Source organism: Lytechinus pictus, chromosome 12, assembly GCF_037042905.1.
Source record: "Lytechinus pictus isolate F3 Inbred chromosome 12, Lp3.0, whole genome shotgun sequence".
NCBI classification, from domain to species: domain Eukaryota; kingdom Metazoa; phylum Echinodermata; class Echinoidea; order Temnopleuroida; family Toxopneustidae; genus Lytechinus; species Lytechinus pictus.
The window spans coordinates 9,382,465-9,409,600 of NC_087256.1; the positions used below are offsets into that span (position 1 = coordinate 9,382,465).

Consider the following 27,136-nt stretch of genomic DNA (forward strand, 5'->3'; position numbering starts at 1 on the left):
TCACGGGGGGATGGGGGGATATATCCCCCCCAATAATTTAGGGTAGAAAATTTATAATAATGATGATGAAAAAATGAAAAGTTTGATCATGATGATTATAGTGATGATTATAGTATGCTATCAATCATTTTGTTTCCCTCGCAATTTGTGTATATTGATATTAAATAAAAACGTTCTTTTCCAGGACTTTTATACAGATGGGTGGAGGTTCAAGATGAAAAAGAATGAAATGTTTATGTATATGATATTTTTTAACACATGACATAAAAGGACCCCGACGACAAACAACTTTTGTTGATAGGGTGTTCCATCCCACCAGTGGTAATATGATCATATTTTAACAATTTAATAAGTGAAATCAATTAATGGTTTCAGAAAGAATAATCATTCATTTCTCTCTAAAGCGTATCTTCGGATATGAACATCGGATTTTTTTTTTCATGTTATTCTTGTTGTTGTTATGGATTTGAATAACTAAACTTGATTGATTTTTTCTTAATTTGGCAAAAAAAAAAATCTCTTTCGAGTTTGGAAAGGGATGACAGTTTTGCATTCTATATGAGCACACTCATGCGGTACGTAAATTTCATTTTAACACATATATTAGCTGATATTACACACTGATGGTTCAAGAAAATGTTGGAGAAATATCATAACATGACAGTTGAGTTTTTATTGTTTTTACGTTTGTTTTTGTTTCATGCACTTATAAAGCATTTAAAACATGTTAAATCGTCTAAGGATTGACGGTAAGCCCGATGGCGCACGAGAAGCCACACAGTTTGTAATTTGTGCTAGTCTTAATTTGTCCGAATCTGCATTTTATCATTCTGCATTTTATCATCATGCATTAAGAAGAAAAAAGATATTGCCAGACGGGTTAGATTTAAGAGAGAAGTTGTATACATCATGCTCAATAAACAGATCACTTTGTACATGGTCCAGACGATTTTTGTCATTTTATCTTTCGTATATGAGTTTAGAATAGGCTTACTTGTAACACAAATTGAATTTTCAAAAAAATTATATAAGTACAGTACACTGCAACAATAAAGGAATTTCCAAGAACACAGTGGCGTAACTACGGGGGGGGGGGGGCATGGGGGGGGCACGTGCCCCCCAATCGGCTGGCCAGAAAAAAAACTGGGAAGATGAGAAAAAGAGGGAGAAAGGAAGAGAAACGTAGTGGGAATGAAGAAATTATTGTTCATTATAATGTTATATTATAATAATTAAGAATGTTATGTTATAATACATAAGAAACATTTTTCATAACTTTATTTTGCTCAGGCCTAGATGTCTTTATTGTTCCCGGTACTCACATTGTCTGTTTAACGTTTTTAAGTCAATATACACCACATATATTTCCTCGCACTTCGACTTATTATTGTTTGATGTAGTGACATATGGTTCTTTTTCATGACTACTTAAAGTGATTGCCCCATTTTAAGGTGTTAATATAAAACATTTCCTGTCCGTGCTTACGTTCGCACTAGTAGATTGGTGAGAAATGTCTGCTCTTCATGAATTCCTAAAATTCAGTCCTTCAAATGGGCAGTTTATAATCACTCGCGTCGCGTTCTGGTTCGTAATCACTCGCGTTTTGGATTTTTGGCGATTTTTTTTTATTTCGGTGCGATTTTTTTTTCACGGTGTCTTCAATGAAACAGACATGCAGGGAAATTTGAGTTTCGTTTTAAGCCGGCAATTAAGTGCCTTGAAATAAAATGTACTCGACTACTGTTTTAAGTACCAAGAATAGATAACAAGCTTGATCCGCCCCAGACAGCTGGCAGCAGTCTGTTTTGAGGAGTTTTTTTCAAACATTTTTAATTTTTTTTTTAATTTCTCTGTATTTGTTCTTTTAAATTTCTCTGTATTTCTCTGTATTTGTTTTTTTTTATTTCTCTGTATTTGTCCTTATTGTTCATCTCCCTTCTCACTTCTTCCTTTTCTCTTCTCAGTCTTCCCCTTATTTTATCTTCTCTTTCTCTTCTTCTACATCCTCCCCTCAATTTTCTCTTTTTAATTTTATTTTTACCCCCTTATGTCCTCCATCTTCTTTTTTCTTCTTCTACTTCTCCTCCTCCTTCTTGCTTTTCTTCTTCAGCACTTTTTCCTCCCTGATTTTTACGTTAGTGTAGAATAATTCACAAAGAAAGGAAGAAGCAAATAAATAGTGATATTATGAAATTGTAGCACCTCACTATGCTTTATAAAGAATACCACAGACTTCAGGAAAATCCTCCAAAGGCAAAGCTAAATCGAGAGTAGCCTTTCCTCCTTTTTCTTCTTTATTCCTTTTCTCCTTTCTTTCTCCTTTTTTCCTTGCTTCTTTCTTTCTGTCTGTCTTTTTTCTTTCTTTCTCTTTTCTCCCTCTTTCCCTTCCTTTCTCCCCCCCCTCTCTCTTTTTTTAGGGGGAGCCCCCCCCCCGCTTCCGCCGCCTATGGCTCTAAGATTTAAGATGTGGAATGTGATTATGTTAAAACAGTAGTCAAAATTTGCTTGTTATCTTAAAACAGTGGTCGAGAACGTTTTATTTAAGGCACTTACCAGCTTAAAATAAAACGAAACTCGAATTTCAATTTCATTTTATTTTTCCAGTACGTTTGTCTCATTGAAAACACCGTTAGAAAAAAAATCGCACCGAAAAAAAAAAAATCGCCAAAAATAAAAAACGCGTGTGATTACCAACCCGACGCGAGTGATTACGAACGCGAGTGAATATAATAAGCCTTAAAATGTCCCTTTTTCTGATCTGAATATCAAAAATTTTCAGCTCGCGCTTCGCGCTCGCATCATTTGTTCAGTGAAATATGTATCGTATGGTCTTAGTGAATTCTTACAAATAGGCCTTAGAATGCCTCTCTTCAGGTCTGAATATCCTAAATTTTCAGCTCGCGCTCGCAATATTGATGAGTGACATGCGTATTATCATGATTACAATGACTACAAAAAGTGCTTCATGTGTTTAGATGTAGCAAAATCAGCAAGCGCTTTGCACTCGCATTAGATGACTATGGTGAGATATGTATACTCTTAATGGATTCCATAATTGTTTGGGGTCAATATTTACAAAAATTTCAGCTCGCGCTTCGCGCTCGCATTGTTTGTTTAGCGAGACAGGTATGTATCATGATTACAAAAATTTGCTTATAATGTCCTTTTTGGTCTGCATATCAAAAATTTTCAGCCCGCGCTTCACGCTCGCTTTATTTGAGCAGTGAGATACATATCCGTTTAATGGCACTGTCCTTAAAATGTCCCTATTAGGTCAGTATACCTGGCAACTGAGCGCGCTTCGCGCGCTCACTAAGTGACTCAAAAATTTTGCTGGTGCCCCCCAATGCCGTGACTCACGGTACGCCACTGCAAGAACACCATGCATATCAACCACTCCCAAATGTCCTAACTTGTGATTTTAGTGGGGGTAATGTTGAAAGATCCCCATCCACAAGAACATTTGTGTCAATCATCCCCCCAACCAAGAATACCGATCGACACCCATGATTGCATCAAAAGAAGGCTCGCGTTAATCGTTAACAAGGTCTATAGTTGCAATAAGTGGCGACTTAAAATTTTAGCTCGTGCCTCCAATGCCGTGACCCACGGTAACTGTGTGTAAACACTATGAAAAAACAAACTAATCAAGTAATTTGCATTAAAATCAAGGTCCATAAATAGGAATATGTGCCTCATTGAAACAAGCTCAGAATCAATATATCGTTGTTAATTTCTCATGTTTCTTATTCTTATTTTAGAAACATGCAGTTTAATATAGGCCCGTCGGAAAGAATATAAAAGCAGTACGGTACGACTTGAAATTCGTGAACATGATAGGCCCCCATTAATGCAAGAGCGAAGCGCGAGATGAATTTGTGATATGGCCTGAGAAAGGTAGACATAATATAAAACATTTCAATCGCAAACATGAAGCCAGAGATTTATATCATGATTTCTCGCTAAATATTTCATGCGAGCGCGAAGCCCGAGCGTAATTTATTAACCTGAAAATTAATTTTTAGAGGACTATTTGCAGAAATTTATAAACATGAATAGCCACGTATCTCACGAAATGGACAAATCGGGCGGGGAGCCCGAGCTGCAATATTTCGATTCTTTGACTCAAAAAGTCTACTCAGAAATTTATCTACAAGATGCACCTACAAAGTATACTTAAACATTTCATCTGTTACTGTACTTTTATATTTCTTTTGGTGAAAAAGAAAATCAAATTAAATGAAAAATGAAGATAATGATGATGATGGTAATGATGATGGTGATGATGATAACAATAGTAATAATAATAATGATAATAATAATAATTATTATTATTATAATGATACTACTACTTCTACTACTACTACTACTACTACTACCACTTATACTACTAACACGTTCTGCTAATGACAATGGCAACAAAAATGTTTTCAATACTCATCTTCATTCTTCGTTCCCTTTTTAAAGAAATCGATTTTACCCATTTTTCTTTTTGCCCTCCCCGTCTGTGGTTCCAACAGAGTTGAAAGCTGTTTGGTGAACTCACTTCTTCTCAAAACGCGAATGTTGGAATTTCTCATTTTAATTCGCGGGTATGTGAAAATTAGTCCAGGATAGAAGGGGTCGAACCTTGTTTTTTTATATATACAATGTTTTTTTATGGTTTCTTGTCAATTCGAGGGTGCTGATTCCGAATCTGAATGATGCCACTCGTGTAACCTTGAGCATTTTCTGCAAATTGGCAAAATCCAATATGGCCGCCAAAATATTCAAATTACCCATGAAAATCATAAAATTGTCCCCACATTGGCTTTAAAGTACATGCAATTGTGCTGCCGGAGTGAAATAATATCTGAAAAAAATGATTTTTGTCAAAATATTTATTTTCTTGATATCAAAATGGCCGCCATCATAGACCCCTGTACAATATGAATGGGGAAAATTAATTTTTACAAAATTGAGCACTGAAATGCAAGTAATTATGATCTATGAGTGAAGCAATGTCTGTAAACATGATTGCTAACGATATATATCATTTGTTATGTCAGTTATGTGATAAATCCTGTATTTTGATATTCAAAATGGCCTTCAAAAGCCCTAATACTATTATGTACAATGTGAATGGTGACACAAAAAAAATCACAAGAGTGAGCACTAAAATGCATTTTGTTGAGATAAACGAGTGGAATACTGACTAAAAACATTATTGTTAACGAAATGTATTATTTAACATGCCATGTATGTGATAAACCCTGTATTTTGATATTTAATATGACCACCAAAGGCCCTAAAATTATGATCTACGATGTGAGAGAGGACAAAAACAATCACAAGGTGAGCACTAAAACGTATTTTTTTGTGGTAAATTAGTGGAATACTGTCTTCAAATATAATTTGCAACGAAATATATTATTCGGGTTTCATAATTGTGTTAAATATTGTATTTTGACTTTCAAAATGGCCGCCAAAAGATATTGACTGTATTATGTACAATCGATCTGGGAAACCAATTTTCACATGAGTCAGCACCATAACATGCATATAATTGTGATTTAAGAGTAAAATATTGTCTGGAAACATAATTCCTAACAAGATATATCATTCTTTCTGCCAGGTAGGTGATAAATAATGTATTTTGAAAGTCAAAATGGCCGCTACAGGCCCTAACGGTAGGCCTTTTATGTACTTTGTGAATGGGAACATATAATTTTAACAGAATTTGGCTTTGCTTGACTAAATGGTGTTGCATGTATGAGTGAAATATCGTCTGAAAATATGATTTTGTAACCAAATAGATCATTTCTTATGTTATTTAGGTGATAAATGCTATATTTAAATTTTAAAATGGCTGCAATATGTTTCTTTGTGGAAATTATCTTTCCCCATTCAAATGTTACATATTAAGATAAGGGACTATGGCGGCCATTTTTCATTTTTAAAAGGCTGCATTCATCACCTTTGTGACACAAGCTATGATATATTTCGTTAGAAATCATTGGGTTTAGACAATACTTAACACTTACATCAAAATTAAGCCATTTTCATAGTAAAAATTTTGTCAAAATTATCTGTCCCCAGTTACAATGTACATACTACTTTGGGCTATGGCAGCAATTTTGAATTTCAAAGTAAGGCCTTTATTACCTTCTCAACCATTATGTGATGTATTTAGTCAGAAATCATGTTCAAGACCAAATTTTACCTATACATCACATAGTTACGTGCGTTTTTGGTTCTCATTCTGGTGATGATTAGTTTCCCTATACGCATGTTACAGAAATTGTAGGGGTTGTGCGGCCGTTTTGAAAGTCAAAATACAGTATTTATCACCTATGGGAGAGGAAATGTTATATTTCATTAAAAAAATCACGTTTTCAAACAATATTTTCCTTATACAACAGAATTATATGGATTTCATAGTCAGGCAAATCCTAATTCTGTCAAAAGTATTTGTCCCCATTTACATTGTAGATAATACTGTAAGGGCCCATAGGGGCCATTTTGAATTTTACAATACAGCATTTATCTCATGCATGAAAAATGAAATGATATGTTTCGCCAGAAATCATGTGTTTAGACAATATTTCACTCGTATAGATTACAATTACATTCATTTTATTGTTTTTACTCTTGTGAAAATTAGTTTCTTCATTCGCTTTGTTCATAATACAGATAGGGCCTATGGCAGCCATTTTGAATGTCAACATGCAGCATGATTACCGAAATTGCAAGGGAAATGATATGTTTCGTTAGAAATCCTTGTTGTCAGACAGTGTTACACCAATATTTCGCAGTTATTGGCATTTTAAAGTCAAACAAATTCAAAGGTTGTGAAAATTATTTGTCCCCTTTTATATATTGTACACAGTATAAGGGGTCTATGACAGCCATTTTGAATATCATAATACAGCATTTATCACATTAGATAGTATACAAATGACATAGTTTTGTTAATAGTCATGTTTTCAGACAGTAGTCCACTCGCAGGTCACAATCACATGCAATAATAGTGCTCTTGTTTGAAAAAATATTTTCCCCATTCATATTCTACATAATAAAGTATACAGGGGTAATGGCGGCCATTTTGAATATCAATAAAAAAATTTTTTGTCAAATATCGCTTTTCCAATTGGTATTTCGCTTCTGCACAACAACTACATGCATTTTATAGCTAATGTGTTGGCAATTTTATGATTTTCATGGGTAATTTGCATATTTTGGCGGCCATATTGGATTTTGCCAATTTGCGGAAAATGCTCAAGGTTACAAGAGTGGCATCATTCAGATTCGGAATCAGCACCCTCGAATTGACAAGAAACCATAAAAAACATTGTATATCTAAAAAAACAAGGTTCGACCCCTTGTCTATGGGGCCTATCCTGGACTAAATATGGTGTTTTAACTTACACGACGCACGATGGAATGAAGAACATAGGAAATGCATTGTCAATTGCCCTTCATGACAATGGATAACCAAGTAGTCTTTAGTGAGTTGGTGATTCAAAACAGTAGTTTCAGGACTCTGGATAAACGACGTATTTGTCATTTTTCGTCAACTACGGATCGTCCGGTTCACCAATTCTCGACAAAGACACTTGTCATCTGAAGGGCATTTTGCAATACTACTGTATTCTCGAATCCGTTCTTCGTTACGGTGCGAAAACTCTCCATTAAAACCAAAGAAAACATAAACGTGATTGGTTCGCCTACTTTAATCACGTGGTCTATTCTAATTGTCAGTTCAAATTCTTCACGTACAATGTGTACACTGTTGTATTTAGTTACGTAATTATGCACACACGTCGTTAAAGATTCGGCTTACTTTGTTCATGTTGTTTGGTGGATTACTGAATCTGCGACTTCGTGAAAGAATTGAAAGATGGCTGGTTTGACTTCAGATTAACTAGGACACCCAGCAAGGTATTGGATTCAAGTGCGCGTTGGCGACAAAAACAGTAAGTGATCATATTTTTAAATTCCCAAGTAGATAATTGAAATTATGAACCCTGTTAGCATAGCCCTATAATTGGCATTATCGTGAAATAAGTCACCTGTCCATTCACTGCCATTTATTTCGTCAGCGCTGCATGGTGACATCTTTCCATTCCCATTGACTTTGTACACACACACACCCTCACACACACACACATACGCCGTCACACCAGTGAAGAGAGGTGACAAATTTCACAATAAGGCCGTAAAATTAGCTTCTTTCATAGTTTATCATATACAGCCAATCGACGTGCAATTTAAATTCCAATGCCCTAGTGGCTCGTGCAATTCCTGCGAAAACAACACTTTAGGAAAATGAGTGTCGTGTTTAGGCTTCAGCCCTTATAAAAACATGTCCATATCATGGTCGGGGCGGGTCGGGGGAGGGGCAAAACGAATAAAAAGTTTCAAAGACACTCGAAAGCGAGGGAGCGAAGCGACTCGTGGGCGGGCGCTTTTGTATTTGCTTCTGTGAAATTTGAGGATTTCGTGCACACTTGAGGATGAATTTTGTAAAAATTATTAGTAAACAATGTTGATTTTCAATTTTTATATTTATTATTTATTTATTAATTTTATCAATTAATTTATTTTATCCTAGTTTTATATATTCATTTTTATTTATTTATTTATCTATTTATTATTATTTTTTTTTTGGGGGGGAGGGGCAACTGCCCCTATCCTTAGAAAATTTTGCATATCTAATAGCGGGAAAAAGAGGTGAAACTGTACCCTTTTGTCATAGTACACCTGTGCTATAACAGAAATTGCCCCTTAGTGGATGAAACTTCGTGATTTTTTTAATTTCATTAGTCTTTCTATAATTGAGGCGTTAATATTTCAGAATGCATTGCTTTTGCGGTTATTCATGTAATTAGTACATTATTATTATCATGTCATGCATGATTATTTCTATTATGTTATTATCTTTATCATCATTATATTTTTGTTTATTTCATCACCATCATAATTCTTGTACGGTTATTATCCTTATTTATATATGGCCCCCGTTAACTACTCAACTGTCGAAAAGTGCAAGGGAATGAAGAGCTTTTGGGGAATATGAGTTATGACTAAGAAGGGGACTTGAATAACAATAATGATGATGGTGGTGGTCATAATTATATACATACAGGCGAAAGCTGTTCAGTTGACAATAATAGTTCGGGGGCTATTATGCCTCTCTGAATTTGATTTTCGCGATAATCCGCCGCGCGATTTTTTTGACCGCGCTCTGACTTTTTAGTTTCAAGTCTCGCAGAACTTCTGAGACCAGCAACGCTCGGGCATAGCGCTCGGGTACTCTAGGAAATTACACAAAACTATGCAAGGGCATGTGAGACCCACAATATTACGAATGAAGGCAAGCAAAATTACCCGGGAAATGTGTTGACGAGAACGCTCAATAGGGGAGAGTGGGGTAAATGAGGCCATGGCCTCATTTACCCCACCCAACAAAAAGTTGGCCTTATTTAAAATAAGGCCAACTTTTTGTTGGGTGGACTTGTAACCACTGATGATCTATCCATCATACATCTCAGTGCTCGTAACTTACGAACAGCTTTATGAAACACCCCGTGAAACACCCACTTGATCTGTGGATAAATTTCTAATAAATTTGACAATGTAGATAATAATATGTAGTTGGGAGTTGCACAACTGTGATATAAGACATGTCGGCCCATTGCCCGCCACAGGAGGACGTCCACATTTTTAGTGATCTCAGCAATTTCAATAATTAATAAGAAAGTTATGAGCAATTGAAATTGCTCATAACTTATGAATTAAACAATGTATCTCAAACTTTCATTTATTTGTTTGCTTAAATTTTCTGTCTTCTCACAGGACCCCATGGAAGAACAGTGGTATTTTATTAATACCGCTGAAATGGGCCATCCTCCATATGATCTGTACGTTATGTTAAATTGAGCATGTATATATTTTAATTTTATATAGAAATAAATACAAACAAACAAACAAACACAACCTTACATGTTAATAATCTTTGTCGAAAGAAAATGAGTAAACCCATTTTTGTTGAGTTTTCCCGTGTTTATCAAAATGCCTGTCAATAGACGTAAATTATACTTGGACCGGTTTGGCCTATTCTTCAATGTAGAATGAAATTGATTATATCCTAGACCATTTGACTAAGTTGAGGTTAAAAACAATTATTATGAGAAAAAATATGAAAAAAAATCGGCCTCGTAGGAAGACTAATATTACTCTATGTCATATCCTTCTCTCCATTGCAACAGGGATTAATGATTATAAGGAGTTGCCTATCCTTCTAATCCTTCATCTCCTCTTCCTTTTTTTTTCTTAGTTTCCTCTCCCACTTTTCCTTCTTCATCCACACATCAACATTTTGATTCCACATTCTCTCTTTCTTGATAATTTTTGTTAAAGGGATGCTCCGGGCTGAAGATATCTATATCTCAATAAAAAGGGTAAAATTCACAGTTTAGCAAAATGCTGAAAATTTGATCCAAAATCGGATTACAAAAATAACGAGGTTATTGAATTGTAAAAATTGCATTATTCCGATGAAACAGTTCTAGGCATGTCTTCATGAATATTCATGAGGTAGGCTGATGATGTCATATCCCCTCTTGTTCTTTTGTATTTTATTATAAGAAATCAGGTTTATTCAAACATTTTCTACCAAAAACTTAACAATTGGATTGACAAGTAATTAAGTGCATTAGTTATTTCGTGCTGCAACTTATTTCATCATAATGGAGACACATCATTTACACATTTATGAAAAAATGAAAAAATTACGATTTCATGTAATAAAATAAGAAAAAGGTATATGAGAATGTGACATCATCAGCCCCCCTCATGAATATTCATGAAGACATGCCTAGAACTGTTTCAAGGAAATAATGCAAATCTTTACAATTCAATAACTACGTTATTTTATATCCGATTTTGATGAAATTTTCTGCATTTTGCTCTGTGAATTTTACTCTATTAAAAAATATCTTCAGGCCGGAGCATCCCTGTAAGTTATGTTCATGTATTCATTTATAGTTTTAATGCATAAGGGTATCCTAATCTGTAAAGAAAACCATTACACTGGCATGCGGGACAATATAAAGATAATGAAATGACAGGTATATAAACAAAATTATGACAAATTAATTAAAAAAAACGAGAACATGATAAGTTTTCCTTCTTTACGAGGTCGTGGGTAACGATTTTTTAAAAACAAACACAGGGGAAAATGAATTCCCATGTCCCAAAATGTAATTCCCACAACGACAAACGTTAGGTGGGATAATTATTCAAATCAAGAATAGAAAAGAGTCAAATTCAGACAGACAGCACACGGACATGTAAGACATCTGGGCCCCGTCTTACAAAGAGTTACGATTGATCCAATCAATCGTAACTCTAATGGAAATCAATCAGTGCCATAATTTTGTCTACAGGAAATTTGCAAAGTGTCCTTGGTAAACACACTCAGTATTTTGTTTCTCTCTCTTCCTCTCCCTCACATCCCCTCTCTTTCACTTTATTCCCGGAATGAAGATAATGGCCTGTGAATGATGAGTCTTTTATCATTAGAATTGTAGTTATTTCCTAACAATGTACATTATATCTGTCTCTTTCTTTTTATAACCAGCTGAGAGATGGTAGACTGTGAATTATGAGTCTACAAGGTCTTATCCTTTTAAAATGTAGGTAAACTGCTCAGTCAGTTTTTCTTTCTCTCTCTCTTTCACTTTAAACCTCGCTGGGATATGGTGGCCTGTGGATTACTGGCATACAATGACTAATCATTAAAAGTGTAGGTAAAAGGCACACCCAGTATTTCCTTTAATCTCTCTCCCTCTTACACTTCATATCACTGGAAAATGGTGGCCTGTGAACCATGAACTTACGATGTCCTATCCTTTAAAGTTGTAGGTGAACGGCACACCCGGTATTTCCATTCTACCCCCTCTCCCTCTCTTTCACTTTATACCTCGGTGGGATATGGTGACCTGTGAATTTACTAGCCTACAAAGTCCTATCCTTAAAATCGAAGGTAAATGGCACAGCCAGTTTTTCCTCTCTTTCACTTCATCTCGCTGGGAGATGGTGGCCTGTGAATTATGAGCCTACGAAGTCCTATCCTTAAAGTTGTAGGTGAACGGAGCATCCAGTATTTCCATTCTCTATCTCTCTCTCTCTTTCACTTTATACCTATCTGGGTGATGGTGACCTGTGAATTACTAGCCTACGAAGTCCTCTCCTTAAAATTGTAGGTAAATGGCACAGCCAGTTTTTCCTCTCTAACACCATCTCGTTGGGAGATGGTGCTGGACTGTGAATTATGAGCCTACGATGTCCTATCCTTCAAATTGTAGGTAAACGGCACACACTGTGCTTCCTTTCTCTCCCCTTCTCTCCCCAACATTTCTGGAGGAGAGATGATGGCATGTGAATTATGAGCCTACGAGGTCTAATCCTTTAAAGTTGTAAGTTAACGGTACACCCAGTATTTAATTTCAATCTTTCTACCTCTAGCTTTTAATACCTAGCTGGGAGATGGTGGCCTGTGAATTATTAGCCAACGAGATCCTATCCTTTAAATTGTAAGTAAACTGCAAAATTGAGCCAGTTTACTCTCTCTATCTCTCTCTCTCTCTCTTTCACTTTATACATAGCTCGCTTGGCTGGGATATAATGACCTCTGAACTATAAGTTTACTGGGTCTTATCCTCAAAACTATTGCACCCATTTCTTTCTATATCTCACCCTCTTTCTCTTCCCCCCTCTCTCTAACTTAATCGCTAGGAGATGGTGGACTGTGAATTACTAGCCTACAAGTAAAATTGTAGGTAAACTGCACAGCCAGTTTTTCCTTTTTATCTCTCTCGCTCTCTCTATTTCACTTGTTACCTCGCTTGGAGACCTGTGTAGTCTGTGAATTATGAGCCTTCGAGGTCTTATCCTGAAAAATGTGGGTTAACAGCACACCAAATATTTCCTTTCTATGTCCCCCTCTCTATCACCTTTTTAACTTTAAAATTTTCAGGAGGGGAGATGGTAGCCTGTGAATTATAACCCGACGAGGTCTTATCCTTTGAAGTTGTAGGTGAACGGTACACTAAGTATTTAAAGGACAAGTCCATCCCAACAAAAAGTTGAGTTGAATAAAAAGAGAACAATCCAACAAGCACAACACTGAAAACTTCATCGAAATCGGATGAAAAATAAGACAGTTATGAAATTTTTAAGTTTCGCTTAATTTCACAAAACAGTTATATTCACAACCTTGTAGGTATGCAAATGAGAAGACTGGTGACACCACTCACTATTTCTTTTGTATTTCATTATGTGAAAAGTGAAATATTCAAATTTTCTCCCTTATTTTACATCCGATTTTGATGAAATTTTCAGCATAATGCTTGTTTAACTTTTCTCTATTTATTCAAATTAACATTTTCTGGGGTGGACTTGATCTTTACTTTCTCTGTCTCTCTTTCCCTTTGATTCGCTGGGAGATGGTGGCCTGTGAATTACGAGCCTACGAGGCCAGACCATTTAAATTATAGGAGAACGGCGCACCCAGTATTTCTTTATATCTTTCCCACTCTCTCTCGATCTCCCTCTCTCTTCCCCACTTTCTCATTTCATTTCAGAAGGGGTGATGGTGGCCTATGAATATCTTTTTTTTTCACATGACAATGCGGAGATATTAGAATATTTCATTTTTCATGTAATGAAATGCAAAAGAAATAGTGATTGGGTAATTTCATCAGCCCCCTCATTTGCGTACTGTCCAGGATGTGCTTTGTGAAATTCAGCGAAGTTTTGAAATGTCATATCTTATTTTACATCCTATTTTGTAAAAATTTTAAGTGTTTTGCTTGTTAGATTTTTCTCTTTTTATTCAAATTAACTTTTGTTAGGGTGGACTTCTCCTTTAACATTCAACAGATGAATGAAGAAAATCCGCTGACATCGGTTCAAAAACTGGAAACCGTCATATTTGGATACAGTGCAAACACACAATTCCAGGTCCAGTGTACTTTTTGGAGCCCCAATCACAAGCAAACTCGAGCGAAGAATGGACCAAAATTTCAATCCAAATCAGCACTCCAATTATAGAAGTTTAGAAAGATCAAAGTTTTTCCGGCTTGAAATTTGAAACTTTAGTAACAAATTTATAAATACGAAATTTAAAATGATGTAAACAACACCTCCCCACTGGTGTACAGATTGGTGGGGGGGGGGGGGGCTCTTGCCCCCCAAATTTTTCACGACCTAGAAAAAAAGAGAAAATTAAAGAAAAGAAAATAGAAAAGGGTGAAATGTATCATTTTTTGAATGTCATGTCATGTCAAAATCTATCACAAAATTGGATTTTTGTAATAAAAATGTCGAAATTTTTGCTCGCACGCAACTTACGTGATATGCCATATCTAGCCCCCTAATTTTTTTGGGCACATTACGCCACTGAACTACCCTCATTGTTTCTTCTCTGTTTATTTAATTTCTGGATTTTGTATATTTTAATATGTTCCTGCTTTTCTTTTTTTTCTTCATGTATTTTTACTTTCCCTTTTCCCTTCATATTTATGTAATTCCGGAAAAAAAGTGGTACGGCAAATATCCTACCTCCTCTAGTTGCTCCAAGGGGCCTGGTTTTATAGGGAATGTTTTTATTTTCTTTCTTTGCGTTTGCCAGATCATAGTACGTAATTACTGCCACCATCACCATACAACACCATCATCGCTTCATTATCATCACCAACAGCACCACAACCATTGGACTACCACCATCATCACTATCACCCACCAACCACCTGCATCAGCTTCATCATCATTATCATCATCACTATCGTTACGACCATCTTCAAAACCATCATCATTATCGTCACCATTCTCATTAATGTCATTATACGACCGACTTCAATACCATCATGATCGTCCACTCCCTCTTCCTTCTTCTCATCATCATCACCACGACCACCACCACCATTAGACTACCATCACCATCACTTTCACCGCCAACATCCCGTCCGCATCAGCATCATCATTATCATCATCGTCATTATCACCAGGACCCTCACAACCATTAGAATACCATCACCATCACTATCATCCACCAAAATAACCACCTGTATCAGCATCATCATCACAATCGTTACAACCATCTTCAATACCACCATCATTATCGTCCTCTCTCTTTTCCTCATCATCATCACCACGACCACCACCATCAATACACCAATTGGATTACCATCACCACCACTTTCACCCCCCAACATCACCACCTGCCTGATGATGATCACCATCACCATCATATCATCGTCATCATTATCATCACTATCATCATCATCGTTCGGTGCCAGTTCTAGCACCTCTCAGTGGATGGATAGTGGAAAGAGATGAGGAGAAAGAAGATCGTGAGAGAGAGAGAGAGAGAGAGAGAGAGAGGGGGGGGAGGGGGAGAGAGGGTGAGAGGGGGGGGGAGGGGAGGGGGGTGGGTGGAGAGAGAGAGAGGGCTCGGGAGTTTAATCATACAAAATACTATTTGATAAAACCAGATGACAATTATTGAATCCCTTATCAAAATATTTCAGTTCTAATTCACTGAAAAGTACATGAAATACGTAATAAAGCAGATGTCGATGGATATACATAATAAATATAATAAGTTCAGGTTTAAGTTTAGTTTATCAGAAAACAGATATATGAGTACAAAATAATGATCAGATGATACAAAACATACAATATTATATGAATGGTTTCTTTAGGACCCCTAAGAAGCAAAGCTTGTGAGTGGGGTACTATATAAAATGAGATGTAAAATAATGAAGGAAAATACTTAATACACTGTAAGCAAAGTTATAAACTACATGAGAAATTATTATTGTTATTATTTTTTTTATTACGTTTACTATTATCATTAATATTATTATTATTATTATCATTGTTATTTTTATTTTACTCAGCGAATCAAATTAATAAAACAATAAAATTATGAGAACTAAAAAAATGCATTTCCTTTGTAACGCCGCACAGTGGGCCAGGAGAGAGCAAAAGTGCGCCAAAACTGGTTTTTGGTCATGAAACAAATTTTGTTTTTTTCATGTTCTAAGCAAAGATAAGAACCTGTAGAATGCCTCCATACAATATTTCTCCATTAAATTGATTATTAGTTGCCCATTTTTATTCAATATTACCGGAAAATGACTCTTTACGGCTACCGCATGTGTAAATGACACGTTTTAGATATTTCACTGTTTTAACAAAACGGATTGCTTAATTTATTTCTTATTCACGGTGCTTATTGATGAATGATTGTTTTAAGTGATCAGAGATTTTCAAGATAAAATAATAATCCCATCAGAGGCAATTTTGGACGAAACCATTTGACAATGGGAGGTTTTAGCAATTTATTTTTTCATGAGCATTTCTTTTACAAATTGCTGCCGATTGCTGCGCTGTAAATACCGTGACGGTCTTTGTTATAGTTCATGCTTTACACTGATACCAAATTTAGCTGCATATACGTGCATTTTCTGGAGATATAACCAATTTTCCAACCACATGTTCGCCGTATTTATCACAAAAATCGTTCCAAGTTAGTGTCCCATTATGCGCGTGCCGAACGTTGCGGGTGACATTAAACAAACTCCCCGTCGCGTGCTGGGAGAGAGAGGGGGGATGTCTGGCTCAAGTGTCTGGCTCTTGTGACTGGTGTCTGCCTTTAAAATATTTTCGTTAAACATACGTAAAGGCAAGCTTTCATTTCCAATTCCACTAACTATATAATAATGCATGTAACACGACTTCATTTTGATGCCAAACTGTTCCATCCCGTGTTCCATATCTGACATCCTGAGAAGATTAATTCTTAAGGTAAGATTCCCGGGTAAGATTATATATATTAGTTTTGTTCTTCATAAACCAAGTTAGGGATTACTGTATATCACTATAACACATATGACTAGGGATGTGATAGGTCTCACGCAGTTTTCTGACAAAATATGAAAATGTGTATGGGATATACGTGGGCTCTATTACATGTATAAGTTGCATTATCATTAATACTAAATAGGTTCATTATTGCGGAATGAAATAATCGCTAGAGGGTATTCGTTTGTCTCGCAATCATTATTAGTATTAGTATTTATCCCCCCAAAAGGGTTTGTAACTTCACATACACGTATGAATTCGTTTATCTATTTGCTCATTCTAAATTTGCTATAATTGTTACTATCGATCAAGAAGGAAGTGTATATTATCGTTTCAAGGATTGTTTGGTTTATGACAGACTCTCATTGACTTCATATGTATTCCACAGACTAATGGTAACAGGTGACATTGTGATTACTAGTAGCAAGTTTTTAAGAGTACAACAATCACAGCCTCTTCCCCCTGATGTTCAAAGTATGCTAAAAGATCCTCTCACCAAAGACATAATAGCTGGTGAGATAGCAGAGAGAGACTCTGATTCAGAATAACTTTGAATACACCGTTCTTGGTGAAATAGGTAGGCCTTGTTCTGATTAACCTGCAGAGGACCCGGCCTCTATTATTTATCATTTGAATCATTATTTTAAAGGTTTCACTGTCCACTTCTGGTATCAATCCATTTTAATTCATGTAGGTGTGGTTAATCATTGTACCCAGGGTATGAAAATACTTTTTTTTTACAATTTCACTTTGAATTTTACAATTCCGGATTCATGGTAGGGCGCCCTCTTTAAGCGATACTCAAGTCACCAATTGAATTATTGTACCCCGAGCACAGACTTTTCTTGTTTGTTTGCCTGTTTGTGTGTTTGCCGTTTGCTAATATGCTTAATTATTGCTGAAATTTCTCTAAAACTAGTTTCTGAAAATTTGAAATTTATTGTAGAATTAGAAACATGTAATTTCTTCTCAAATGTTAACAGCCAATCAGAAAACAGTATTTTAACGACGTCATCAATATTTGAAAATACTTTTATTGAATTCTATGGGTGAAATTACTCCTATCTACCAATTTTAATCGTACAAATGTGTGAATAATGGGTTTTGGCGCACTTTGGGTTCATTCTGGCGCGCCGGGGCAGAAAAATATGTCATTTGCCTTCTGTCCCCAGTTCCAAGGGAATGATAACATAACAAGAAAAAATCATGTAAATAGTTGAACATTGTATGACGACGGAGCACACCATTATGAATAAATAAATAAGTGATAAATGCAACTAAATCATAATATATTACGTAGGCTCCACATAATTGTTTATAAAGCATTATAGGTTACCGTCACTTATTTCTAGTTGTCTGGCTTAAAACGATTTGGGGAACTTTGTTAACCACATTAGAGATGGGTGTTGGCCATAATCGATGGGGGGCGCGGGGATAAAGGGTGCTTGACATAACACAATGATAAGATCCTGGAAAATATGATTCTGCCAACCCCCAATTTTGTTTTACACCTAACCAGGGCCAAATTTAGACATTACTATATTAATGTATAAAATATATGTATGTTAACAAGTAACAAATGGTGGATGAATAGTCACAGAGACTTGACACACACTGATACAGAACATACAAATACGACCTCTGAAATTCAATTCAATACAGTTCATTAAAACAACGTTAAAACTAATAAAAACTATATGTGATTCAGTTATAATAAGTAGTTCATATTCTATATATAAAGTTATTTATTTACAATAATATTTTAAATATTCTGTCATATATTATATAAAAATATGATTATGAATGTAAATGTTATTGATCATTTTATAAAATATAGTGAATTTTCAATAGCAACTAATTCTACTAGATATCCTCCTCCGTCTCATTTTGCTTTTTCATTGTACACTATACTATGAGCAAGGAACGTTTGCAGGAACACTGAACAAAAAGGGGTCCTTGCCAGAGCGTCCATTTCCAGGTCTCGTATGTTAAGGTATTTCAAACAAAAATGTTTAAGATATTGCAAATTATGCCATTGATGTTGCTAGATTCCAAGGGGTAAAAAATCTGCTGTACCCTGTTTCATTAAGAGTTGCTATAATGATAGCAACTCTTCCTGGAATATCACATTTTATTGAAAGACCCAATCAAATCGCAGAATTTTCACTGTTGCCATGGTAGTTGAAATTGAAGCAGGACATGCTATTATTACAAATTTTAATGAAGAACAGCACATGCAACCTTGACAATGGAGGTTGAATTCATGCATTACAATATAAAATAATAAGTACAGTTTCTTGTATGACATATTCCATTGGATGCTAAAGATGGCATCCAGATGAAAGCACTTTGTCACATAGGAAGATGCAATAGAGTCTCCTCGACCAGGAAGCTGAAAATTCAAATAATGCAAATAATGGAACTCTCAATTAATTATTGTAAAATGACATTAGAATCGATAGTGAAATCACAATGTAACCACAAACAAATTAATTAGATATAGTTCTTTATAACCCTGGAAAATTGCTTTATAATCATTCTTGAAAATTACTTCATGTGCGTGTTTCTCAGAAATAATGTGGTATTATTATTATTATTATTACTATTACTATTATTATTACAGAGATTGAAGAAAATAAATTCATATAACCCACTTCCACCATTAAACTTTGTTTGAATACTACCATACCCATATCTATCTATCTATCTATCTATCTATCTATCTATCTATCTATCTATCTATCTATCTATCTATCTATCTATCTATCTATCTATCTATCTATCTATCTATCTATCTATCTATCTATCTATCTATCTACCTATCTATGTTCTATTTACCTATTTATAAATATGGATATATATCACCTACTTATCATTTTGACAGGCTCTGTAACATACATTCAATTGTAAAATCAATAATCGTAACTGTTAGTATATGACAAATGGTGATCATGTATAATCGGTTACAACCCCCTACAGCCCCCATCCATAGGCGGCGGAAGCGGGGGGGGGGGGGGGGGGGGGGCGTGTCCCCCCTAAATTTTAGGTGGGGGACGAACCCCCCCTATATTTATTGTTGATTACTTTTTTTTTTTTTGCTTGTCAATTGTTTTTCTGCGTCACCCCTAAAATTGTTGGTTGATAACCTTTTTTTTTTTTTTTTGCTTGCCAAAATATTTTTGTGGCCCCCCCTGAAATTTTTGGCTTCCGTCGCCAATGCCCCCACCCCTGTATTCAAATACTTACTTCATGGATTCTTCTATGTTTGTATTTTCTCTGACCGAAATCTTCCTCCATCCAATGAAATTGTATTTCATACATAATTCTTCGATCTCCTCATCTGTTATATCGTGCTCTGGCTTATCGGTCTAGGTAGAAAATAATGGAATCGAATCGCTATAACCAATTGACTTCTGAATTCTGCGATTCGATAGGCTTTACATACATTTTCCAATCGCGTCGAGTAAGCAATATACTAAAAGAGAGAAGGTGTAAACTATAGATCCAAGTGGAGGGCGTGATGCATTGACAAAGATCACATGAGTAGGACCAGGGCCCCGTAACATAAAGATAAGCAATTAATCGTTAAATAAAACAGCCTATCGTGATCATCGTTGCATGCGCATTTTGCTCAGCAGACTGACTATGAACCGATCAGAATTGTTTTTTTCAAACTAGCAATTAATCGCGAACCTCCGTGTTACGGGGCCAAGGATTTCCTGAATTGAGTTTAGTATTCAGTCCAATTTCTTGGTATTTTTCAGACATTTTAATTTGCCCAAGCCTGATGAACAAAACAACAAACAATAACAATATTAATACATGAAGAAGGATGGGGGCCTTATGAACATGCCCCCTCCCCCAAAACAGTTCCACGAACAAAAAGAAAATGGGGAAAAAGAAAAAAAAAGAAAAGGAATTAGGTCAAGATGTATCATTTTATTTAACATCATGTCAAAATTAGATTTAAAAAAGGTTAGAACATTTGCTCGTTGACTTTGCTCATTCGGGACTTTTTAGTACCCCCTATTTTTTTTGGTTCATTACACCACTTATAAAAAAGGCAGGAGCAGGCATTTCACATAAAAGGGTATAGGGTATAGACGAGTACTATATATTGACACAAGGGAGAGGGCGGGGGGGGGGGGGGTTACTCACTGTGCCACTGGCTCCACCCCTAATAGAATATAATAAATCCACATCCTTACCTTATTTGCAAGAAGAAGACACGGGATAGGTTTTCCATTTGATAACGAAGTTTTACTGTCGATATCATCTTTCCAAACAGCGACATTTTCGAACGTCCTACGATGCGTGATGTCGAATAAGATGACACAAGCCGATGCGTTCTTGTAGTATAAACTTGTCATTTTTCTTACTCTCTCACAGCCTTATTGACAAATATTGAAAATAAACAACAAAAACCAAACGAATCAAACGAACGAAATACCAGAATACTGAGGTTTTATTTTAGCATTTCTCTTTGAAGTGAGTAATTGGAGGGCATATTCATAAGGGAGGAAACGTTCAAATGCAAAACGTGAGAATGTTGTTTTACTTGTGTTGGTTTGAATCCTGTTAATGGATGGGAGAGAAGGGCATTACTTAAAAAAAAACAATATTTAGAAATACTTCCTATATACAGCGCGTCCCAAAAAAATGCCCCTCTGATATGCGGCTTAATTACTTCCAAAAACAAGATTTATTCTCAATGAAATGTATGGAAATAGGAAGCTCATCTCATGTTCTAAATTCTATAAAAATTTCATTGGTCTCGCTTTAATGGTTTTGAATACACAGTCTATTATGTAACAGTGGTGCTTTTTTGCCCATTCCAAGTTTGCATGCATGCAGCACTGCAGTGTGTTCTGCACTTTCTCGCAAATCAACCCACTTGACCATTCTGACCAAGGAATTCCCTGATCTGACAAGGGAAATCTCCATTATCTAACCAGGCTCATCAAATCATCACCTTGAGCATGTTCAGAAGGCCCAGTTAGAAGGGCAAAAACAGTATAAATTTGACAGTTCATTTCATGTTTGATAACGGGAGATGCCCAATGATTGAGACAACGGGTCATGTCTGTTTCATTCCTGATTCCAACAATACTGCATTTTGGTTTTCATTCTTTTTTTTATAGTTAATAAGCTACGGAAGTCAAGTTAATTCAATGTAACTGTTTAAAAGAAAAAAAAGTCAATTTTTTCTCTGGTAAAGTTTTTTTTCCACAAAGGGTGATTAACTTGTGGATTCCCCTTTATTTTTCAGCTCATTTTACTCATCCATCATTCACATTTTCTTTCAAGTTGGTACACTGATTCCCCATATCAATCATAAAAAACTTATTTGTTATGTTTCTTGTTCTTCTGAACATGCCAAGGTTTATGATTTGATGAGCCTGGATATGATTAGGGAAATGTCCCTGCTGAGATCCTAGATATAAAAATGGGGGTTAATATGCCATAGACAATGCAGAAATGCATCAATGCTGCAAATTTGGAATGGCCTAAAATGCACCACTGTTACGTAACAGAGTGTGTATTCAAAACCGCGGGAGCGCGACCAATGACATTTTCATAGTAGTTAGATCATGAAGTGAGCTTTTTACTCATGAACATTAATTTGAGAATACTACCACATTTTAGAATTAATTCAGCCCTATGTCAGAGGGACATTTTTGGGGGACGCGCTGTACAGTAAGTATGGACCTTCGTTCACTTAAAAACTCCAAAACATATTGATGAATGTATTTAAAACGAATTATACCAATTGAGTAGGCTATTGGATCAGCGGAATTTTTCGATTAGGTATGTTTTGTTGTTCCCTTTTATTATACTGTAAAATAATGTTTCTTGGAAAGTCGGTGCACGCGGCAAGCGCTGATATTGTTGCATCCTTCCAATCTTTGGTACTGGTGGTCTCTATGGTTGTTTATCAGATTAATATTATATTTTAATTATTTTTCCCCTTTTTACTTAATTTCATGCTCCTTGCACACAATACAACGTAAAACGGGAGATGAAAGGCAGTGAAGCTTCTATCATTAATTTACATGTAACTCTCTATTTTTCAATCAATTTCAGTTAATCTTTTATTTAATATAAATTTACATAAGGAAATCATGCAGACACACTGATATCACTTTCTATTTCAAGGATATTTTCGAACATTACCTGAAATGGACCATAACTGGAGCTTCACCTTCATATCCCGAGAAGTCACGTGTTTCAGAGCAAATTCAGCTGTAGAAAAGAACAGCAATTAAAGAAAGGGAGATACATTTGAAGAGGTTTTCTGCCTTGATATAATTGAAAATAAGGTTACGTAAAGTGTAATGAATATTAGATAAAATGGCAGATGCATAATCACGCATAATCTACAATTTTGAGAAATCTGTAACCTGATTTGTAGTGATGTCAATACCTCATACTAAAACAGCGATGGACAATGTATTATGAATCTGATGTTATTGGCGAGTAGCCCTTCAGTATCGATGGTGAGAAAATACATTGTAGCAGTTTGAGGTTTTGCACTCATCGCAGCATGTAGATAAACAGAGAACCAAAATAAAATATTATGAATAAGGGGGGGGGGGGGGTTCCTGGCAGTCCATGGTGTGTTTCGTGAAAGCTGTTTGTATAATTACAGATATTGACAGGAAGAGCCGAAATGAAAGCCCAAGGTATTTCATATCCTATCAAATAACGTAAAAATATTTTATGTTTGCAAAAAACATAACATATTAATAAAAACTGAAAATGTGTGTGAACAGTGAAAATGTTTGGCAACATCTATATTTGAACTTAAACACATGTGATGAAATGATTGGGAATCATGTTTGGCTTGGCTAAATAGGCGGGGGGGGGGGGGCAAGACAAGGAAGAAGGGGTGCAATTGCACCCTCTGATTTTTCAAGTATTCAGTGAATACTTTGAAGAGAAACAAGGAATAATTAAGATGAAGAAAAAAGAAAGAGAGAAGAAGTATAACAAATACATGTATTGGTCTTGTAGCTCACGCAGTGAAAACAAATGACGTCACCTTGCCCCCACCCCTCAATTGGAATACCCCGGTACCGCCCCTCTTCATGTATCATCAAGTTTTATATGGGATAGTCTTATACTCAGACCTATTTATTAATCAAATTTTCAATCTGGGTCTGTGTCTGCAGACTAATTATCATGTGCAGCGATGTTTGGCCCCTCTGTCAGGGCAGCCTGGTAAGTGGGGGGGGGGGGGGGGGGCAGTGGACCATTGCCGACAGACTGCTGTGCAAAAATTCGAATCCCTAGTACCTCAAACACCACCCGTGATATATGATTTGTATATAAACAGGGCGTCGGAGGGCTGGCGGGCCTCAACCTCACACTTTTCTTTCAAAACCGTATACAAAACGTAAAAATGACCATCTGATTGTGACTTTTTGCATGGTAACCCCCACCCCCCCACTTTTAGCTCACCCCCTTTTAAACCTCGGTATAATAATAATAATAAAACCGTTTGGCAGCCCCTGTACTTACCACCAATAGTAGGTTGACCAATACCAAACTTGCCATGGATATACCGGTCACTCAACATAGTTTTCCCGACCGATGTGTCCCCGACGATAATCACCTTCAAAAGTCTTTCATCATCTTCAGAAATTGGGTCATCTGAAAGATCCAACTCGATATCATCGTTTGTTTTAGTCATGATGAAAGTGTATCCTTAGACGTGGGCATGCCTGTAATAGCCAATAGGTTCATGATATGATAACGAATTGGTCCATGTTCCTTTCGAGAGATTAATCCTATATTATCCTGTTGAATAACGATAAAAGCAAGCATCACTGAATAGCAAGATTGACAATAATACAACTGTTCAAAGGAAATGATAGATTTGAAATGTTTGTTTGGTTATAATGCATAGAAGAAAGAAAGCGAAAAGAGAGAATCATGCGAAGAATTCTAAGAAGAAATGAAAAGAAGAACAAAAAGATAAAGGAGAGCAGGGAAGCATAAATAGAAAAACAAAAACACAAAGAGGAAGATTGTCATGAAAGATGAAATTTGAAAATAAATAGAGAAAAGGAGAAAAATAATAAAACAACGAAAACAAGTATACAAGTAATTCAAAACAACGGATATAGAATTAGCATTCGTTATTGCTCTGATTGAGAAAATAATATTGTGATACAGCATGAAGTAAACACAATTTATTTTCAATTTGCGAGGTCAAACGGCAATCATTAATACTGTCAGTGAAGGGGGGTGGGGTGCCCCCTGCAGCCTGTACTCCCCGTCAGGCAATCTCATTATCAATCATCAAGGTCGTTAAACATCAGTCGAGTTAACGTGGCTGATTCTCGGCAGGTCGGTAGTATAATGAGGCCTATCCAATAAATCTACTCAAAGCTAGATGATAATGAGGTATACGTACGTATCTAATTAAGAAGACATGTATGAAGACAATAACACATTTAATTACATTTCTAGATTATTAATAGTTATATTTATATACACAGACACAAAACTCTTTGGATAGTATACCATAGTGATACCGTATTACTTTAACAAAACGTAAAAAATTGTGTAACAATGATATTATGGATCAGAAGCATATACGTACCGATGATGATCGTCTGATGCTCTGGCTTAATTGGTAGACAAGAATTTAATGGATTAGGCCTATCTGCATGTATCAACGCTATCATACCGGTATATAATACACGGCAAAACACGTATGCCTGTACAATATAATAATATATTGCACGGCAGAGCGCATATGTATATAGACAGGATACAATACAAGGCAGAATAACACATGCAGTTCCTCTTCGCCCTTTGTACCCGTCCTTGTCATGATGTTTATTGCTATTCATTGCTATTGATTTCAGGAAACGTGTTCAGCTATAGGGGGATATCCCATCAATGCAATCACCACGACTGTTTACAAATTATCATATCGATGTCGTTTTGCCCTATGGGGCATGATTCCAGGCACGGTTCGATCCCGGGGTTCGCTTGATATTCTTGTGGGGGGGGGGGGGGGGCTTGCACTATGAGTAGGCATATACGAAAGAGAAATGTCGTAATTAGACCATAACATGAGAGGGAATTAATTTCGGGTGACATTCGTAATTCCGAAGGTTCGAATATTCCGAAAGGTTCGTTCATTCCGAAGGTGCGAAATTTTGAAGGTTTCTCATTCCGAAGGTTCGTTATTCCGAAAACAAAATAAGGTTCGTTCTTCCAAAGGTACGTTAGTCCGAAGACGCAATAAGATTCGTTAATCCGAAGGTTCGTTAGTCCGAAAGCGAAATAAGGTTCGTCAATCCGAAGGTTTTAGTTCGAAAATAAAAAAAAGGTTCCGAAAATAAATTCATTTTTTTAAACAAAGCGGCGTTGTTATTAAAAAATAACAGGATATTATGCTGTAATAGTTTCAACGGAGGATTATACATGTGTATGTTGTGGTCAAAGCATGTATTGCATCAAGAATTGGCGCTTAGATCAAACATCTTAATTTTGATATTCTCTGAACAATTGCCGCCTGATCGAGCAAATGGATTATTGGGGACTGTGTGTTGGTCACATGTGAGTTCAAGATAAGGGTTTTTTTTAGGGGAGGGTTGTCATTTTTAACAGCTTAAGGGAAAATGCTTTTTTTCAAAATGAAATGTGCTTTTTTTTTAATTGAATACTGGTAATCTTTTTGAAGTACAACACAATACATTTTAGGTTAGAAAATCACAATTTTTTTGCTCGCACAAAAAACTCACCCCTTTTCTGGTTAAAAATGCTTAGAATGTCAAGTTTTCTGGTAGGAATATAATACATTTTCAGCTCGTGCTTCTTGCTCGTGTTAATTAAAATGTACATCTTTTTCATAACGAGAACTGCTCGGAATGTTTCATTTTCATTTCTTATTGAAATGTCCAAAAGTTTGAGCTTGTGATTAGCGCTCGCAACATCTCGCGCGGGATGCCCTTTTAACAGTAGGCCTATGGCCTAATTAACCCCGTAATTGATAAAAAAGCGAGTTTTAGAACTTCAGATTCTATTTTTTTTCCAAACCGCGTAAAAAGGCTAAATATAGAATAATAATCATAAATCAATTCAAAAAGGCTTTGCGTAACTTAATCAGGCCTTCTACACAATACACAACGACATCACTTATGGCGAAAATATCAACAAAAAGCCAATTTTTACATGAGGAGCTCAATTCTAAAAGGAGTTAGAT

At 35.9% G+C, this 27,136-nt stretch overlaps 2 protein-coding genes across 2 annotated transcripts in view; one reads left to right on the forward strand and one right to left on the reverse strand.

Moving 5' to 3' along the window:
* The first annotated feature begins 7,752 nt into the window (after nucleotides 1–7,752).
* The window catches only part of LOC129273275 (aqualysin-1-like), an 80,675-nt gene continuing 61,291 nt past the window's right edge, over nucleotides 7,753–27,136 (forward strand). The window contains exon 1 of the mRNA XM_064107991.1: nucleotides 7,753–7,955. The gene's annotated coding sequence lies outside the window, so the exon portion shown is untranslated. The remainder of the gene's footprint in view (nucleotides 7,956–27,136) is intronic.
* LOC129273493 (ras-related protein Rab-7L1-like) lies at nucleotides 17,931–25,742 on the reverse strand. Its single transcript, XM_054910533.2, has 6 exons — nucleotides 25,523–25,742; nucleotides 24,436–24,714; nucleotides 23,089–23,157; nucleotides 21,123–21,304; nucleotides 20,161–20,282; nucleotides 17,931–19,306 (listed from the first exon to the last, which is right to left on the reverse strand). Exons 2-6 carry the CDS (start codon nucleotides 24,605–24,607, stop codon nucleotides 19,267–19,269), a joined length of 585 nt encoding a protein of 194 aa, XP_054766508.1. The 5' UTR covers nucleotides 24,608–24,714; nucleotides 25,523–25,742; the 3' UTR covers nucleotides 17,931–19,266.

Bases quoted from the DNA above. Each gene is read 5' to 3' on its own strand.
- LOC129273493 (XM_054910533.2), bottom strand. From the start codon at position 24,607: ATGACTAAAACAAACGATGATATCGAGTTGGATCTTTCAGATGACCCA. The intron at 21,305-23,088 runs GTAATGTTCGAA...TTTGTCAATAAG, and splicing joins CCAGTTATGGTCCATTTCAG to GCTGTGAGAGAGTAAGAAAA. The intron at 19,307-20,160 runs GTAAGTATTTGA...TTGAATTTTCAG, and splicing joins AACATAGAAGAATCCATGAA to CTTCCTGGTCGAGGAGACTC.